The sequence below is a fragment of the Acanthopagrus latus genome, chromosome 23, assembly GCF_904848185.1.
Source record: "Acanthopagrus latus isolate v.2019 chromosome 23, fAcaLat1.1, whole genome shotgun sequence".
Classification (NCBI taxonomy): Eukaryota; Metazoa; Chordata; class Actinopteri; order Spariformes; family Sparidae; genus Acanthopagrus; species Acanthopagrus latus.
This window is the reverse complement of record NC_051061.1, coordinates 1,620,162-1,640,629: the sequence shown is the minus strand read 5'-3', so window position 1 is coordinate 1,640,629 and position 20,468 is coordinate 1,620,162. Positions and strand designations below refer to the sequence as shown.

The following is a 20,468-nucleotide window of genomic DNA, read 5'->3' as shown; positions in this document are numbered from 1 at the left end:
GGCGGACCCTGCCACCTCTCTAGCTTCCAGCTGTGTTCTGGGACCTTATTTTCCTCTGAGAACAGCTTGTTTATTCACTTATAGAAAAACACATATTTCTGAGTTTATAATATTAACTGCTTGTTATTATTAATTTTGACTCCACAGTGCCCCTTTAAGTGAACAAAAAGGATTGATCAATGCAAGAACAGCACATAAAATGTTTTAAATTCAGATTTTTACAGGCAGTAATATAAATGGTAGTAACATTTATAATGCACTATGGAATAATGACTTATGATGAATGTCCAGGAGTGCTTATACATTTGACAGTACAGTACTATAGGAAAAATGTTTCACACTGTTAAGCGTCCTTGGGTACCCTGAAAAGTGCTATATAAATTAAATGTATTATTATTATCAAATATGGTGTATCATAGGTATGTTTATAATTGGTTATAATGCATTATAGACTTCATTATGGATTGGGCTTCATAAAAAGTGTTTCATTATCATTTGAAAAGATGCATACACTTTTCCCCCATGTGTTGAACAACACTGTATTCCTCCTCCCAGAACTTCAGTACAGAGCATCTAGTGTTGGTTGCCACACATGCACAGGTATTCTACAGTTTCTTTACTGACATGATGGTACCAAACCTGGCAACCTCAGTGTGGTGAGAAGAAACAGCACAGGAGGATACAACACAGACATAATGCTGGTGTCAATCAAACTCTTGAAAAGAAGTGCAACATGTGTATTTTAAGATTTGTTTATAGCTTAATTTGTTGAATCCAAACATCTATATTTCATGTGTACATATTATATAAATATTAATTTCCTTTTCTTAATTTTTTTACCTGAGAACTCCTTTAAGTTTGCAGGAAAATGAGTCAAACTGCCTTGCCTCAGACCTCTGATGTCTTGCTATACACTGCTAGCGAGATGTAATCCAAAAGCCAACTGATTTACCTAAAATCACCCTGGTTCACAGCAGACTAACTCACCAGTTACAGATAAATAATAACCAGTTTGACTAGTTGCCTGTGGTCATTTCCCTGTCTGAAGCAGCACCTTTGGAAGCCTATTTTGTGGTTATAGTGACAAACCCTTTAAATCCTCCAGGGATCTGGAGCTTGAAAGAGGATGGTGATAAGAGAGGTGAGGAAAGAGGGACGTTGAGATGGGAAAGAGACGACAGATAACAGGAACAAAGACACAAATAAGGAAGTAAAATGAAGGCATAAAGAAATAGAAGGAAGACGGAAGGAGCAGAGGAAAAGAATAATGAAGAAAACAAAGACAGAGAGAGAGACTGGTATAGGAGGAATAATAATTCTGTTAAGCCATGGTGTTTTAGGGGGTGGATCAAAGACAAAATAGACAGAGAGACAGAGACAGGTGTAATCACCATTGCCAGAGTTGTTGCTGGGGGAACAGTTTTTCTGCTTGGTTGTCTGCCGACACTCTTTCATCCAGGGAAAGATATGCTTGGCCAAGGTCGGGTTGGGGGGCAGTGAGGAAGAGGAGGACGATGTGGAGGACGATATGGAGGAGGAAGAATTAGATGACTTATTTGGGCCTGATTTAGAGACTGAGGAGGCCCCAGCACTGCCACCCGGCTGCTGAGCCCCGTTATTACCATTGCTGGGGTTGGGGGGCAGTGGAGGGGACACCTGGGAGCTGGGGAGGTGCTCAGGCGGCAGGCTGGGCCGCATGCAGCTGCCATTCAACTCCTTGGTCTTGGCTAACTGCTGCTGCTGCTGGTGGCTGCTGTTACTGCCCAGTGACTGTAAAGAGCAGGCAGAGCGCTGGTACGAATCCACATCCAGATGGGTTGCCGACTGGAAGGCCGGCTGGTGGTGGGACACTGGGACCGGGGCATCGTAGCCCCCAAAGCCGTTGGCGGCTGCTGCTGCTGCTGCTGCCGCCCCCTGCACCTGGTAGGACGAGTAGCCACCAAAAAGCGTTGAGGAGTTGTCGTAGTATGTTGTCTTCTGCATTTCTGAGAGAAGTGGCGGCGTCTTCTTGTGCTCCGGTCCTTGTTGAGAGCCACTGCCGGAAGACCATTTGGTACCGGGGGTCACGTGACGGTGTCTCTCCAACGGTCCCCTGCAATCTGACCTAAAAGGTTAGGAGAGGCAGAATAAAGAAATAAGACAGATAAATCCATCTTCCTCCAATGAAAGGCAACATGACATGAATAGAAACCACTGCTTTTCTTTTCTCTCCTCCCCCTCCCTTCTCAACCCTCTGCACAGCCTGCAGATGCTCTGGTGGAGGGGGCACGAGGAGGGCAAACTGTGTTCCCTCTCTGTACACACACACACACACACACACACACACACACACACACACACACACACACACACACACACACAGGGAAAGACGCATCCACCCATAAATGTTACATTGAAATGTTACTTTGAGTCACATAGTAATTAGACACTATGATTAAAATTATTTCATATTCTTTATAATTATTATCAGTGGTAACATAATTACATATCTTTTCATAATACTAAGAATGGTAGCTGTTTTGTAGCATATTTTTCAGCAGTTGGATGATGACAATGTTTCACTTCTGAATGAAATGAAATGACAGACAATCTATTTTCAGCATCGTTTTAAACTTCACTGCTTGTCACATTTTTCTCTGTATTAGTAAATTTCATTGAGAGCCTTACTTTTGTAATTAAAGTGCTACCCCATCATGTCTGTTACTCATTCCGAACGAAACATTTTGTTGTGTAATGGCGGCAGTGAATGTGGCCTCTGTATATTTTCCTTTGTGACTGATGTAGGTAGCCTATTTCTGTCAACCACTGCCTCGCACACATGATTTACTGTATTCCGTCTGCTCGTCGGTACCTCACTCATCCTCACTCATACGAGGCTATCTCCGGAAGCGATCATTGCTGCTGAATAACACGCTTTTCTTGCAGCACGGTAGATTCATTTAAACAGGTCAGAGGAAACATGGGAGCGGTGTATAGGCCTGTTACTGCGCGTTATATATATATATATATATATATATATATATATATATATATATATATATATATATATATATATATATATATATATATATATATATATATATATATATATATATATAAACGGAATAACAAAGACATTGCGCGTTAATGGTACCTCAAATGTCATTAAACTGTCGACGTCAGATGCATAAAATAAATCTCTAAATGTATCTCTCGGTAATATTTCTCATATGCACTTTTGCACTTTTGGGAAATCGGGATCGATTTGAAGGATGTAAATAATTTCCAGACGATACTATTTGGTTCATATTGTGGGTCGAAAGAAAGAAAGAAAGAAGCTTCACGACTCAGTGATTCATTAGGGTCGAGTAGCCAGAGTGCTCTATCATGGGCCCCTTAAGGGAAAAAGAGAGGAAGAAAAAACAGAGCGGTGTTAGACCCCGTAGACTCCTATCTGGCGCTCACCGCTGGGGTGGGCCTGTGGCCGCGAGAGGCCGGCTTGTCAGGCGCGAGAGAGCACCTGGCATTCATTTCTCCTGTGGAGATAAAATGTTTAACAGGAGCAGTGGAGTTGAAGCGGCTCTGCTGCCTCCGTCACCAGACACAAGCCGAGCCTCTGTGTGCTAGCGCTGCAGCTAACTCCTGACGCTCACCATCTTCATTTACCAGTAATTAATTGCCAGGATTCATATCGAACGACGGCCCACACAGATATAATGTAGCCTTCAATTCTATTTACCTGCACAATAAGACCTGAGCTGCTGGTGTGATTACCGGCTTGTTGGCCGACATTTTGTGGATACCTTTAGAAAACAAAAAGGGAATTAACTAAAGTGCGCCTGACGATAATTTTACACCACTGTTAGAAATTTACAGGCCTTCGCCACAAAAAGAAAAAGAAAAAAAAAAAAAGAAAAAAAAGCTGCGGTGAAAAAAAGATTGAAATAATGACGTCTGTCTGTGTGGCTACACGAAATGTGATGCACACTATATGCTAAATAATTCTTTAAAATCCACGTGCGTACTAGGCCTAGATTACTTTCCCTAAATAAATACATGGCTAAAAAAAATCATCAGATTCAAAACGCCATACATTGGTACAATATTTTTATAACGGGGAAAAACTGTGCTAAAATCCCTATGATTCCTTTAAAAAATATTACTCTTTTTTATCACACAGAGCAGCTTGACTCCAGCTCTCAGCACGTCACACATGTCAGCCATTTATCTTTCTAGTAGACAAGCTGGAATCCTAATTATTTACTCTGAGGAATAGCCCAAAGAGAGAGAGGGAGAGGGAGGAAGAGAGAGAGAGAGAGAGAGAGAGAGAGAGAGAGAGAGAGAGGCCGTGGCAGTGAGTGTAGGAGGAATATGTTATTAAATCATATCGCTGTTTCACCATTAAACGGGACACGTAATGTCTCTGCCCCTGGCTTGTAGGGCTACAGCTTAATACAATCACCAACTTTACTAGACGCCTCCCTGAATAATCCACTTATAGTGACAGAGAAACAGCCACCCAAACAAAAACAACAGAGAGACGGGAGGGAGAGGTCGGCCTTGGTGTCCAGTGTCTGTGTTTTATCCTGGGATATAAAATTACAAATGGCGCCTGCCATGAAGAGCTATGCAGGCAGGGAGACAGGCAGAGGGTGCATTAACTTGGACAATCCACATATTCCTTATCCCATTAACAGGCACACACACACACACACACACACACACACACACACACACACACACACACACACACACACACACACACACACACACACAGAGGGGCCAATTATATGGAGCCGAGCCCAGAAACAATAAAGGATTGGCCTGATCAGAGCTATTGTTGCTATTTTCATGGCCTCCATGTAGGCTGAAGTTACCAGTGTAGCCTCCACATGTGAATAAAATGATAAAATCTAAACGTCTTAGCAAGAATTAAAATAAATGTCAGACATGATCAGAATGATAAAGCGGAGGCCCGTGGGGATGAAACAGCAGGGAGATGTGGATCATCCAGAAGATGGAAAAAATGGTCGGCCATTGCTTTGTAAATAAATAGCATGTAAGTGAGGACGAAGCAGGGACAGAGGAGGAGAAGAAATGAGAAGGAAGAAAAAACAGAAGAAAGAAAAAAGACAGAGAAGGAAGGCCGAAAGAAGAAGGGGGGCTGCTTGCGGCGGGTAGCTACGGCAGCTTAAAGCATTGTGAACTCTTCTTGAACCGGGATTGAAGTCATACGGGCCATAAATCACTGAGCCAGCCACTCCGCCGTTCACAAACTGCACAGCGAACAAACACTCTGTATTTCTGGTTTGTTGGTGATCTCGTGCATTACCGACTGGCCTGCCTGCCTGCCGGTGATGCTCCTTACCTTCCTTAGCCCCGGTGGTCCCGGTCCAGTCCGGCACGCACCCGGCAACACCGCATCACAGCTCAGTCCTCACACACGTTCGCCAGGCAATCAATAACAATAATAAATCATTTAATAAATAACGAATCCGCTCGCTTCCTCTCCCGTTTTCCTCTCCCCCTCCTCCTCCTCCTCCTCCTCTCTTCTTCTGTCCGCAAACCTCCTGCTCCTCCGGTGCTGTCTGAGACTAGCACGGCAGCTCACCGCCACAACAACACCTCCTGGAGCCAGCGGCGGCGGCGGCACACCGGGCTGCGCGAGGGCGGCGAACCGGACACCGTGTGGCATGAACGTCCGGCGGCTGAGAGAGCTGGACGGACACGAGACGTCGGTGGGGGGCTCGATATGCGGTCAGAGTTAACGGACAGGCTTGGTGTAGGCTACAGGCAGGCTAGCTAGCGCAAGAGCTGAACGAGCTTACCGGGAGCCTGCCTGCTGCCTGCTCGCGCGCCCCCACCCCCCCCTCCACCCTCCGCCCCAGCACCAGCGCTGCCTGCACCGCTGCTGGCTGATAACAATGGCCTCAAAAGTCTGTCTTTTTTAGCCCCAGTCGCTCACACTGCCAGCCACGGAGTCAGTCAGCCTCTGAGGAGCAGGTCTGCCGCGAAATTATCACCCCATTGCATTTTGGGGTGGTTGTTCGTCCTTCTTTTTATTATCCTTCTCCTTCTCCCCTCAGTCCGTGTCCCGGGGTCTCCTGCCTCTCTCCCTCCGCGTCCTCCTCTCCGTCTTGGGTCTGAGCTCCCGCCTCGCCTCAGTCTCTGGAAAGCTTCGGACGGCGGGCTTATTCCACACGGCTAGCAGCAGCAGTAGCCGACAGTAATAGTTGTGGTGGCGGCAGTGGCTATCTCAGTGGGTCTAAACTCATTCTGTTGTTGACAACAACACCGGGTAGCAGCGACGCTCACGGGGCTGTAACGGAGGAAATAACGGGGCTTGACATGCGGACGCGTTGATTCCCCCATCAAACAGCTCAGCGTCACTCACAAATTATGCTAATGTCGCTGGCTGGGTGAGAAACACGCAGGCAGATATGTTAGCTCGCCAAACAGCAGAGAGGTTACTTGTATACGTCTTTTAAAGGGATTTTTCCCTCTAGAAGCACTTGCGTTGACTTTTACTCCAGAGGACCTTTGGCCTAACTTTTACGCAATAAAAACATGTCATTTTGTTAATTTGTCTAACTTTTATTTGGCCCTCATGATCTCTCTCCCTCTTACATACTCTGATTTAAAACAACACGGGCCTCTTGTGTAGGCTGGAGTCCATCTTTACCCTGGATTCTCCTCCTTTCCAATTTGGAGGCTAGCAAAATAAATTTTACATTAGACTCCAACAAGGAGAACTGTAGTAGCCTACTTCGGCTATGATATCATTTAGGGTGAGCCTGCTATCCATAATTTCAGTATACAATCAAAGGTTAGCACTTCCTGTTTTTTTTTTTTTGTTTGTTTGTTTTTTGTTTTGTTTTTCTTGCTGTAGATAGTTCAGTAAATTGAATTAGAGGGGTACTAATGTCGAAGAAGGCATACAATCTAAGAGAAGATAGAAGCTACATATGAAATAACAGTCTAATGAATTGAATATGTGGTACTGACATCTCTCTGTTAGATGGCAGCCTTAAAGCTTTTACATCAAAAGTCTGATAATATATTGTTCATGTTAGTCTACCTTCATGCCCAGTAAGACTGTCAGTGAAAATGCAAGTGACATTTACTTGAAAGTGTATTAATCAGTCGAGCAGCCAGATCTATGAGTTAGCTGAGTGGGGACATGTATATCTTATGGGACAAATCCCTTTATTCCATCTGCAGTGTGCTAATCACTCATCTTTTAATGTCAGTTTGCTGAATGAATGTATGAATATTTGATGATATTGTACAGCCAACAAGAGAACACTGATGCTCTTTATCTCTTATTTTGTTCTGTCTTCATTTATTTAGTTATTATTTTTGTTATTTTAGTTATTTGATCATTGTTTTTACAGAGCCCCTCTTGTGGCTCATTCCATGTCTCCCTGTGGAAGCTAGACTTTGTCTGTATTGTTAAGATTTCAGCACCTCGTTTCCCCCTGCTCCTGCTTATGCACAGAAAAAGGTAAAGGAAAAAAAAAGAAGCCACAGTGGAAGGGGGTAAGTGACAGCAAAGGCGCAGACAGCAGTGATAATGAAACAAATCAAGAAAAGGCTGAAAAAGGACTGACTGACTGAAGGTAATCTTAGGCCTTTACATTAACTGGTATCTTTAAAGAAAGAAAAGCACAAAGAGAGCCCTTCCCTGTGTTTTGACTGTGACATGGGAGGAAGACAGAAGCAAGTGCAGCAACATCTGAAGAAAGAGGTGAAGCTGGCTAAAAAAAGCTACCAAGAGTGACAAGAAAGCCCAGAAGGAAAGAGGCACAGAGAGGTGAGACCAGAATGGAAATGAAAATATGAAGGTGTCTTACAATGTTTTCATAACCCCCCACCACCGCCACTCACACACCTACACACACATTCTCTCTCTCTCTCTCTCTCTCTCTCTCTCTCTCTCTCTCTCTCTCTCTCTCCCACCTCGCTCTATTTTTATTATTCAGGACGCTACCCCTGTCGTTTATGGCTACGTAAGATTTATGAGTTTTCTCGCACCCAGAGCGTCTGTGTGTGTGTGTCTGTGTGTGTGTGTGTGTGTGTGTGTGTGTGTGTGTGTGTGTGTGTGTGTGTGTGTGTGTGTGTGCGTGTGTGTGTAAACAGCCCAACTTTAAAACAGATAGCATTCGCTGTGGGCTGCTGAAATGAGAGGATGAGCTCCGTGTAGGTGGAAGGTGGGAGTCTGAAAAGTGTCCGTCTGCAACTTTTCCTTCAAACCAGCCTTTGTGAATGATCCAACTGCTGCTGAAAAACCTCATTACTCATTAACCAAAACACTAATCAGCGATTTTTTTTTTGTCTCTCTCTTTCCTTTTCTTTCCACTGAGCAACAGTGTGGGAAGAGATGTGGAGAGCTAAGCAGAGCGGATTACTTGTATGTACTGACTTGTAAAAGCACGCCGGTGCTTGTAAAGGATGGCACTTATTCTTTATTTTCCTTGGATGGCAGACGCGCATCGACGGCTCCGTGTTTCGGATCGAGTCACGGATATTGGGTTTCACAACTGAAACTCTGCGCCTTGCAGAACCGTGGAAATCCTCCCTCCATTTTTTTTCCTTTTTTCCCTCAGGACTTTGACATGTAGGCCACTGAGGATGACACCAAGGAATTTCCGCCTTCCACAGGATCTAAAATAATATTCTGCGCTCAGCTTTATGTGTTTTGTGCCGCTGTGAATGTCCAGGCTAAAATATTGTTCACAAGTGAGGAATTGTTCGTCATGTGCTGGCCTTGATGTCTTCTGAATGAAAATACATTTGAAGCATTTCTACAGCTCTGACCTGCTGCTGTTAGCGCTAGTTTCAACGCTGTAGCCACTGTATATAATATCACTGGTAGTGTTCGCATTATAGCGACATTAGCGCAGTTACAGCGTGCTGTTTTAATAACTGTCTTCTGTAATGATGACTGACCCTGCTGCGGCTCTAACCCGCGGCCATCACACCGCCCTTCACACCTCTGGTTTATATTACATTAACACGTGTCATTACATCATATTACACCGTGCACACACGTCATGCATGGAGGACAAATCTTTCACATGCATTTGGCTGCAGCCTTCTACAAAGTTCAGTCGATGTTTAAATAAAATACATGATTTATCCAAATCGTCTGTTAATGTTACAAAGCCACCAACGCTTCCCTCACAGTTTCCACATCATATGAACTGCATGAATCACGTCTGCCCTGTTTCTGTCCAGTTTTAACATCATTCACACAATAATAATAAAAATAAAAATAAAAATAATAATAATAATAATAATTATCATTATTATTATTATTATTATTATTATTATTATTATTATTATTATTATTATTATTATTATTATTATGAATAACAACAACAACAACAACAACAACAACAACAACAACAATAATAATAATAATAATAATAATAATAATAATAATAATAGTTAAACAGTAAAATGACATTAAACAGTTGATAACGCCTACCACCAAACCAAACCGTCCTAAAATTTAAATGATAGTTGCTCATTTAGAATTCACCATGACGGCACATAAATCGCTTTACGCGCAATTACGACGTTTTAAAACGAAATCTTCGCGCTCTAATAAGGCGCCGATGGATTACACTACAAATACACAGACTTTAAACCTCGTTCCAACAGTGCATCATCACAAGGAATAAAGTAAAACAGCAGGACTCACCGGAAGATTTCCTCTTATTTTCTGATGTTTTGTTGGAAGAAAACGGCTTCCAGAAAGCTCCTAAGACCTGCAGGATAAAAGGGGGTAAAATGAGAGAGAGAAGGGGAAGATAGAGGGAGGGGGGCGGATAGGAAAGAAAGAGATAGGGATATGTAATCAAAAGGTCTTGGTAAAATCCGATACAGAGCACAGACCTCTTGTAGTCTAATCGAACGGTTGGGACAGGAGCAACCGCTGACAGGTATTGCTGACCTTAAATTATTCCGGTGAAATCCCGGAATAAAAGTAATAAGAGCAGAGAGAAGGATGAAGGCACGGTGCGAGTGATCTGAGGCGTTATTGATTTTGCTTATCATATTACACATCCTGTCATATTTACCATGTTTCCTTCTGTTTTAAAACGGTGGGAATGTCTGATCTCTTCTGTCTTTAACGACGAAAAATGGCGCTCCTTGCCATCAGCAATGCAGGTAAAAAGGCAGAGTGCACAGATAGACATAATGGAATATGTTATAATATTATCACTTGATAATTTGAAAGACTATTTTGGAACCAGATTATTGAGCAACAAAAGTGAAACAAAAGTGTTACATTTAAAAAAGCAGATGAAAAAAAATCAGGAAATGAATGAGTGCATGAATAACAGACTGAACACAGGGAGCTATGACAAAAATACCGATTAAAACAAATTGGAATTACAATGAACAATATGAACGGGGTGCGTCCAAATCCTGGTCCTATTAATCTCAGTGGGAATATCCCACAAACAAAGTGCTGTGCCTCGTGCGAAATCCTCAGCGTTAACACGTTTCATTTGTTTCCGAACGGAACAAATCCGTAATAAGAATGGCTTCAACAGTCCGAAATGTTGTTAAACACCAAACGGCCCGTCAAAGCAAAAAAAAAAAAGAGGGGGAAAAAGAGAAAAAAGAGAGAAGTGAAGGAAAATGAGAAGCAGGCCCATCAGGCGAACAGCTGTTTCCCAGCGGTTTCACATCCACGTAGCCCATAAATAACATCAGCATCAATCCGAGAGAAAACCACTCATCCCGGGACGCATGAGAGTTACTGCTCGGCTGTCCTCAGCACCGAGAGCAGGAGGACTCGTCCCGGCCGATGAGACTGACACAGTGGCAGATAAAACATCCATCGACTGCTGCATGCGGTGCTAACCACTGTTTAGAAATGAACTGTATAATTGTATAAGAGCATCCACGTCCGCGGGATGAGCTAGTTGCTGGAATAAAATCTGTGTCTGGTGCTGCTTCTTGTTTCTGCTCCTGACAGCTTCCCCCAAACACATAAATCAAACGCAAGGATCCCCCGACCTCCCCGTACCAGCCTACACCACCACCATCACCACCACCTCCACCACTACTCCTACTACTATAAAGTTATTGTTTCCCTCCATGCACTCACGCACAGCTCTGTATGCCGTCCATCCCCATCGCAGCAGCAGCGGCCGGGGTTTCCTCACGGTGTCCCCCCTCGGCCCCACGGGTTGGTAGGAAACTTGGAGCCACGGAGCAGGACTGGACTAGTCTAAAGTTGCCCAGAAAGTGATGCAGGGGCCGACTAGCTTAGCCAGCTAGCCTATAGGTCGAGACAAAGGGAGGAGGCCGCCTCCAGTGCCCCAGAACAGCTGATGAGCCAAAATCTCAGTGGAAGGAGGCAAATGGAGAGAGGGGGACTCTGGATGAAATCAGTGCTTCTGATTCTGAATCCAAATAAAACAATGTAGACAAGGAGGTTTTCTCAGGCTGGATGAAGAGAAAGTTCTAAATCACGGATGGAGCAAAGACAGTATCAGCAGCGGCATAGATGGAGGCCACACACTGCGTGTGCTTGATTTAATAATGCATATGAAGTGAATGAACAACTGGCTTACACTCCTGGGAGGTGAATAGATGTACGGACCAAAAACATGACGTGTCGACGCGCATTTACTGAAGTTAAGCAATTCTGTGACACAAGTTCAAACTGAGTATTTAATAAACTCGTTTTATTTGAATTTAGCGGTTACTGTGCAGGATGTCTCAACCTCTTAAAATATGATGCGCCGTTTGACTTTAAAGTATCCAGGAAATGTTGATGGATGAATGATTGATATTCTTGCTTTCTGCTGCCTGCAGCCTTATTTTGAAGTCTTGCATAATCTGAACAAACTTTATCACTATGCTCTGCTCTTATCTGACTGGTCTGGTGGTGCCGTCACCGGCCTGCAGCCCACACACACACACACACACACACACACACACACACACACACACACAAGCAGGCAGGCGCGCACAGACACACACACACACACACACACACACACACACACACACACACGAGCCATATGCTGTTTTTCAGAACAGCTTTGCATATCCTTCTTGTTATTGTTGTGTGTATTGCAGTCTCTCTGCTGGGTTTGATCTAAAGTTCTATGGTGACTTTTTCTTTACATTCATCTGAAACACAACCAAAAACCAAAGTACAACATGCCAACATCACAACTACACAAGTTCAGAAATGTTAGTGTCAGTGCTGTTACTTTACAAACATAGTAAAAAAAATCTTTTAAAAAAAGAACATGGCAGTTGAAGGCCCCCCACATTTACACAGTGATATATTGGTGCACAGCTCTCCAAAAGTGACCTTTGACCTGGTGGAGCAATAGCTGGTGTATTTAATGATCAAGCCTCTGGAAAGTAGATTCCACATATTTATGATTTCACCCTTAAACCAGTATCCTTTTAACTTAGACAGAATATACAGCAAATAAATGATCAGGCTCAATTGAAAGCATTCACATTGTTTCGGAAGTACGGAAGTATGCAGCCACCAATTAAAACAACAAAATACAAACACAACAATCGTTTTAATTTTGTTCAGCCTTTTTCAACAAACCAAGAAGAATTATTAGACTAGCTTGTTGTAGTAGCTCATGGATTAAAAGAAACCAAAACTTTAAAAGCCTCTGGCCTCAAACAACCTATCTGTTAAACACATCCCCCCATGTGTATCCAATTTCAAGATTCGAGGTCATTCACTGCACAGCGTCAGAGGGCTTCTGGCCTCTTACATTCTGCTCTTCAGTTAGAATTTCATTTGGTTTGGTGATTTTTCTTACCTCTTTTCTCATAGGCAGTTATGTGAGTGCTGTTTTGGTCCCACTTCAATGGCAAAAGGAAAAGTCAAGTAAGAAAATCTGTTGGTAGTGTATGTGCTAGTCTACGTGTCAAACATTTACACTTAAGCAGTCTGACACCACATGACAGTTTTACATTTCAGGTGACACATTTACATGTTTTTCTCTGCTAGTACATATTTCGCTGTTGCTGCTGAGTTTGGTTTTTCATTATGTACACTGAAAGGACAACTTGTGCTTGGATTGTATGCAAGCTTTCAATTTACATGTACATTTCTTTGAATATGTATTTATATAAGTATTCAAAAATAGAATGCATGTGTCTTTTTATGCATTTTGAATACTTCTGGCCACCACAGTACTCAGTGCCCTCAACATTTACTTCTGCATAGATCAGTCAATAGCCATACTTCTTCTGGCAAAAGGACATTTTGCATCAAAACCATTTAAAGCTTTCGTTGAAGTGTAATGAGGTTCAACGGTCATGCAGCAGAATCACTGACACGGCAACACAGCCACATCAAATGGGCAGGCAACAACAAACCTATACCACAACACATTTTATCTCCTCACTTCCTGCTTCGGGCAAATGACTCGTAGGTTTCAACACTGTTTTTCGGGGGCTTGACAGGCACTAATGACACAGAGAGACACAGTTCCCCCAGTTTGCTTAATTTAAGTGGAAGGTTTTAGGGTTTGTTGCCCATACTCAACTACCTATACCCAGTTGTTATTAAGGTATGCCAGTAAAAATCAAAGCAGCAGCCACAAAACTCACAACATAAATCCTATCTATGTATTCTTAATTCCTGTTATCTCAATATACAGGTTTGTGGAATGAACCAACATGCATTCCAACATGCATTCATCAGGAACACTTTGAGTACTCATTTTAGGGTTATTTATTTCACAACTAGGCTAAATTACATAACCAGACCATGGGTGTATGCAACCATGCTACTAAAGGCTGCCATTTCTCATCACATCTAACTTTACTCTTTACATCTGTTGTACACCATGGTGTAACAACATGCATGTTAAAGGACGTACCATTGTCTGCTATTATGATTATATCCCCTTACTTTGTGAACACATTCAGGCTTGTGGAATCTGAACAATTCTTCTACTTATAAAGTCTGTTGCTCCCGGCTGTCAGCACATAACTGATGCATGACACTCATCCTGTGTACAAAAGACCTATTTGAATCTTGTTTAAGCCACTGGCCTCAGCCGAGGAGGACCAATTTGCCAATGTTCCCCAATTATAGCCTCAAAAGAGTTGGCAGGGCTCATGTGCAAATTTATCTAATATCAAAGCTGAACTGAGATTTCAAAACTTATTACCAAGAGGTTGACTGAGGGTTGCTAATAGGCTGAAAATGTCTGTGGTCATCTCCCTCTTTGAAATTAAAATGATGAAAGTCTCCAGAAGCCCCGAGACTCCAAATTAATTTGAAAAGATGTTATTTACACTCTTGATACAAATTCAAGCTAGCTTGTGCACTCACTTTAGATGGGATGCACCCTGATGCTTTAAGCTTAGCAGCTATACAGCTGTATGACTTTGGCTCAGAAAAGTGTGTAAGTAATGTTTTTCCAAGTCAGTTTGGGATTGCAGAGATTTGGGAGACTTTGACTTTGTTTGTTTGTTTGCTTTTGATTTTTTTCAACTGTTTTTTATGTTTTGAAACAAGTCCCCAGCTACTTAAGTTGTTGAGGAGAATGCTGCAATGCTGTTTTGCTGTGAAACTCCAGAAATGTTTTATGGACTATGCAACTTCACCTGACTTTCCATCATCATGGGGTTGAGTAGATAATGACTGAATCTAGATTTTTGGGTGAATTTATCCTTTAATAGGAACCTGTGCTTATTTATTTTTTCTTATTTATTGTTTGCACATGTACAAGCAGTTCCATGTTTTGTGGGGTCAATCATGCCAACGAAACTTTATGACCTAACTTTAGCCAAAATCACTTGTCTTAAGTGACATCTTATCTACCATCCATTGAGCTAACATTTTAGCTCAGTTTCCACCTCCTGTCTTGCTTCAGGCAGGGTCACCCATCTCCCTGAAAAGCTCGTCCCTGTGTCACCAACAGTCTTTAACCAGAAAGTCATGTCATCAGCACCTTCCTTTGACAGAGAGTTAATCTTTATCAGAGATGCTAATCTTTAACCTCCAACTCAAAGAAAGCCCTGACACAGACACACACACATACACACACACAGAGAGAGAGAGAGAGAGAGAGAGGGAGAGAGAGAGAGAGAGAGAGAGAGAGAGAGAGAGAGAGAGAGAGAGAGAGAGAGAGAGAGAGAGAGAGTGTGTGTGTGTTTGGGGTTGTTTAGAGGAAGGTGGGGTGTAAAGGCCAAATTGCCCTTTCTGCTCCTGGGCCATGAAAAGTGCCAAGCTCACCAAGTCTGTCAAGCACTGGAGGAATGGGATGGATGTGACTGCTTGTGTGTGTGTATGAATGTGTGGTTTGTGTGCTGAGAGTGGTAGATAGAAATCAGGAAAGAACAGGTTTGTATGGGCAAGTTTATCAAAGCTTAGGCGGGATCAGCATGTTATGTTTTTTTTTTTTAAGTTTTTTAAATTTAATTATAACAAATAACAAAGAGGATCTCTGTTTCGTATGTTCTATATTATAAGCATAGATTGATCAGTATTGACAAAAATGTACTGGCAGTGATACAGACGTTTAGTATGGCGCCATTGGAAGTGTGCAAATAAAGCATCCCTTGCCTTACTGCATCACTGTTTAACTCTCTGATGGTATTGAAAGTGTCAGCAGTTAGTTAGTCCCAATAATTTCTGCATGTTCGTGAGGTTTACAGCAGGATGGCTGTAGTTGTGGCTAGTTAATGTTGCCTGGATGCAACTTCAGTCCGAGTGACTGAGCATCTTTTTTATTTCTTTTGTCAGTGTGTATCCAGACGTCTGACCGATGGTAGATGTTGAATTTCAGGACAGACAGCCACAGTGGTTGCCTGTTGGTTAAAGAAGATGGTTTCCTGCAGTCCACCCAGGGACACTAGCACTAAATGATATGTATCTGTAATAATGTGTGGTTTGGCATCGCCCTAAAAATGGATTTTCCTAAGTTGTTACTATATAGCTTTAAGGCCTCATTACGCTGAGTGTTGAACAACCTGCACCAGTACAACAGGCGTGTATCCATTTCCTAACAACATGCTCCTCTTATGACACATGGATCAGAAAAAGAAGCCAGTGATTGTAATATAATCAGGCCACTTGGCCTAGCAGCAGACAGAGCTGCTATTAAGCCTGTTAGAGCAGGAGAAAGCATCTGTATGGATCTCAGCCAGACCTGTCAGCCTTTATACACTACGACAGCGTCAGGCGTGCTTGCCCCCACTATTTTATTCTGATTGGTGTTTTGCCCATAGTTTGTCATTGATGAATGAAAAAATCAATTAAATCACAGCTGTGCTAGACTTGCTGTGGGTTTTTCATGACTTTAAAGACTCTGTACCCGGAAGTAAGTAAAAACCACCAAGGTCAAGCAAGCTTCCAGAGGAGCTGTCCAAATATTACCTGGTATAACTATTGAGCAGTGACTCTCTACCTGCTTGGCTGGGGACACTAAAATAAAGAAAAGTCTTCTTGAGTTTCAGTTAATTTTAGACAACTTGTGATTGACAATTTGATTTTTTTTTTATTTTTAAACTTCAGATTACTTGTTTTAGGTTCAATAAAGACACTCAATTATCAAGCACTTTACAAGAAAAACACAAAAACAATATAACAAAATTCGGTGCAAGTCATCACGTATAACGTGACCCTTAGAGCTCTGTTGGGATCCACTGTGAGAGCTCAGGATCACCAGGTTAAGTTATCCAGATACAGACGTTTGATCTTTTTTTGACATGTACTATTATTATTATTATTATTATTATTATTATTATTTTTATTATTATTACTACTACTACTACTACTACTACTACTAATAATAATAATAATAATAATAATAATAATAATAACAATAACAATAATAATAATAATAATAATAATACTCAACAAAATGAACAGCTAAAAGAATCTGTATGTATATGTTGGACTACACCTATAGTCATAGCAAATGACCTGGTAAAGCTGAATCCTGTCTGGTTGACACATTTTCATAACAATTTTTACATTCTGAAATGTTGCTAACAACAAAGGAATCAGGAAATGTGAGCCTTGGTGACTGAGGGAGGACACGACAACTTGTGGACAGCAGAGAGAGAAAGAGAGAGAGGGGGACGGCTTCTCGAGTGAGCAATCTTTTCACACCACCATAAATCACAGCGTGTCTTGCATGCATCTTCTTTCTTTACACCTCGCCGTCAGGTCCCTATTCACTACGACTCATTCTCTGTGTGTCACGCACACAGACACACTTACCGGATGCGCACCTTCTTCCAAACTTATTTAGAGGGGGGAGAGAGGGGGGAGAGAGAGAGAGAGAGAGAGAGAGAGAGAGAGAGAGAGAGAGAGAGAGAGAGAGAGAGAGAGAGAGAGAGAGAGCATGGCGAGTGGTGCCCCCTTGCATGTTGCCTATAATCTGAGGCATCTGTCTTCAGCTGCCTTCACACACACACAAACACATCACACACAGAGAGGAAAAAAAAAAGTTTGGGGCTAGCAATAGAGCTTGGACGTGGGCACACCCCGGATGCCTCTGCGAGTTGGAAAGAGACCACGGTCACACAACAGATAATTAATGACATGTCTAGCGGCGGAGACCGTGGGATGGGGACGCCTCGGGAACACACACCGGGACACTGAGCGAGAAGCGTCCCGGCAGACCTTACCTGCGCTCTCTCGGCGTGTCTCTCCTCTTGGAACCCTCCTGGTGTGGTGTTTTTTTTCTTGGATAATGCAGTCTGTTTTGGACACCGGGCGGACGTTGTGGCTGGAGTTAAGAAAACCAGAGAATCCCTTCACGGAAAACCTCGGACGTATTTTTCACTTATTGCGAGTGCGTAATTACGCGCTGTCGGTTTATGAGTTTGGCTCTTTTCTAACGTGTATTAGTATCCAAAATAGCACTAAAACAACATGTATTCCAATTAAAACCACCGTTTAAACAGCACTGGTGCCTGCTGTTGTTACAACTGTGTATCACTGAGACCGCCTCTAAAACACAACTGAACGTTTACATGCCCGGTCTGGAAAAAGCCATAAATCTTAAGCCGGCTCCGCCATGGATCTCCAACAATCAAACCTACCTACAGCGCACGGGCTGGCGGGGACTGCTCGGTCTGGGGCTCGCGGTGCTACTTTACCCTAAAAAACACACCTCGTGCGCGCGCTCTCCCCCCCCCTCCCCCCCTCCGCCTGTGCTGCAGAATTCCCCGTATAGCGGGCCGGTGCGTGCCTGGCCAGTACTACAGTCAGGGCTCGCGCTTTTCTCTTGCAGAAGCCTCACACAGCCCACGTTATCCTCCGGCACGGGAGCTAACGTTAGGGTACGGCGCGAGCTCGCCTGGGCCCACGGTGTGCTGAGCGAGCCTCTAAAATAAGCGCTTCCCTCTGCGAGAGCTTGTCTGGATAGCGCGTGACGCCGTATTCCCCTGGCTCCCTCCTCTGTCTCTACCTCTCTTCCTCTTTCCTCTTCTTTCCCCCAGTTCAACAGAGGAGAATAGCAGAGTCCTCCTGCGCCCTTCAGACTCCTCTTCCGCACCTCCTGTGCTTCCTGGCGGATGGTATCTTTTGGTTGCAGCTAGCCTAAACGCACCAAATTATTAACCGGTACTGTCACTAGTAGCCGTTAGCCTGACCTGTATCCATCGGATCCAAATATTCTATATTTGTTCTCAGTGTAATTGCTTAATTGGTTATCTGCGTAACAGTGAAGACTAACACAGATACCCTGGTTCTCCTTCTCTCCCTCGCTCTCAGCGTCTCGCCCTGCTCGGACCTCTGGCTTGTTCGTTCGCTCTCGCTTTGCTGGTGTCGGATCGGCGGATTGACACCATGAACTGTTCCTGAACCGGGTTACGGACTGACAGCTAGACAGAGAGAAGGAGGGGGTTCTGGTTCTTGTTCCTGTCCAATGGGGGAGTCTGGTTGAGGTGCGCCATGGGGTTAGCGCGGTTCAGCTTGACCTGCCTGTCCGTCCTGCTTGCGCGAGGGCCAGATGTTGGTTATTACATGGAGTCAAACTGGGAGCGATCAGAGGAGAGGAAGAGGGAGAAGGAGGTTGAGAGAGGGGAGGAAGAGCAGATATTCCGCTGTGAATTGACCTGCACACGGCGAACTGCTTCCGGCCTGTTTGGCTTTTCCACCCAGTCAGTGGTAAAATATATATAAAGCGGATCGGCCTGTCGGATTCAGGCGAAATGCATGAAATATCGAATAGTTATACGATAGACTATGTGAGAAAATGTCAAAACTTTACATGAATTTAAACGAAAGCAAACGTCACAAAATTCACCTCGCTTTCATTTGATATTTATGTAGGTGATGAATGACGGAGACCTGCAGCAGGTCCGGGTGTCTGAGGCAGCTGGGCCTGTGCACATTCTCAGAGGGCGAAAACAACCCTTTGTATTTTGTAGAAAACGATCTGCGTGTGGCGTTGGAATGATACAAAATATTCAAATGCAAGTGACCTGCCTGTCACAGAGTTGTGTGGTTCTGGAGCAATTTTGAACCATCAGAACGAGTGAATCTGCTGTCCTGGATGCGTTGGCCGTTATGCACGCTACACAATGAAGCTCAAACAGATGCACTTGGCTCTGCTCTTCCGCTGATTCGCTCTCCCTCTCTCTCCGTGTGTATCTGTGTTATCTACCCACGCGTTTAAACATGCCTTCACTACCACACACACACACACACACACACAGAAGGAGAGAGAGAGAGAGAGAGAGAGAGAGAGAGAGAGAGAGAGAGAGAAGTTGAATTACAGAAAGCCGAGACGTTATTTTTAGTGTGTACCCATTGCGATAAAAGAAAGAGGATGGAGCGAGGGAAAAAGCTCGAGTCTGTTCCGCTCCTCGTGGAAACGTTTCCGGCTCAGCAGCTCGGTATCTCTTATCGCTCTCGTGCATGCTGCTCTCCGGCTCTCCCCGTTGAAGGGGAGAAAAAAAGCGCAGCTCGCGGGCTCTGGATACGGTTTCAGCCGCTCATTTTTCACGCGCTTTGAATCACTGCCCTCGTGCAGAAGATCATAAATTAGCGCGAGGCTTCTTATTGATTTATTTCCGAACTGCTAATCACCTCCGCGCGAGGAAAATCCCAGGAAGTACCTGGCGCGTGGAGCAAGAGACTGGATATCTGCTTTTAAAGAGATAAGGCAATTGAGCGTTTGTGTTAAATACTACTACTATTAATACCACTACTAGTAGTGTCATTATTATTATTATTATTATTATTATTATTATTATTATTGATAATATTACTTCTACTACTACTACTACTACCACTAATAATAATAATAATAATAATAATAATAATAATAATAATAATAATAATAATAATAACGCCATGTTTGTGTATTATTTTTTTCTGTAGAATAAATCATGGCGTCAGCTTTGTAAAGGCTGCTCCTTGTTAGGCTTGATTTAAACACATGTTCACGTGTTTTGTTAACATTATTTTCCCCACACTTAAATCTTTGGCTCGTTAACGTCCGGCGGCAGCA

The 20,468-nt window shown here is 43.3% G+C and overlaps 1 protein-coding gene across 9 annotated transcripts in view; it reads right to left on the bottom strand.

Moving 5' to 3' along the window:
* Positions 1-20,468, bottom strand: part of hoxb3a (homeobox B3a) — a 90,563-nt gene that overhangs the window by 7,564 nt on the left and 62,531 nt on the right. For 5 of the 9 annotated variants that reach the window (XM_037090192.1, XM_037090193.1, XM_037090194.1 and 2 more), the window contains 2 exons: positions 9,686-9,752; positions 1,392-2,104 (listed from right to left, as the gene is read on the bottom strand). In XM_037090192.1, the coding sequence (XP_036946087.1) occupies positions 1,392-1,983 (592 nt within the window). In that variant the 5' untranslated portion in view covers positions 1,984-2,104; positions 9,686-9,752. Of the gene's footprint in view, positions 1-1,391; positions 2,105-5,347; positions 6,578-9,685; positions 9,753-10,064; positions 10,270-11,573; positions 11,657-20,468 lie in introns of those variants that run through there. The other 4 variants (XM_037090198.1, XM_037090197.1, XM_037090196.1 and 1 more) reach the window with 4 other exon arrangements.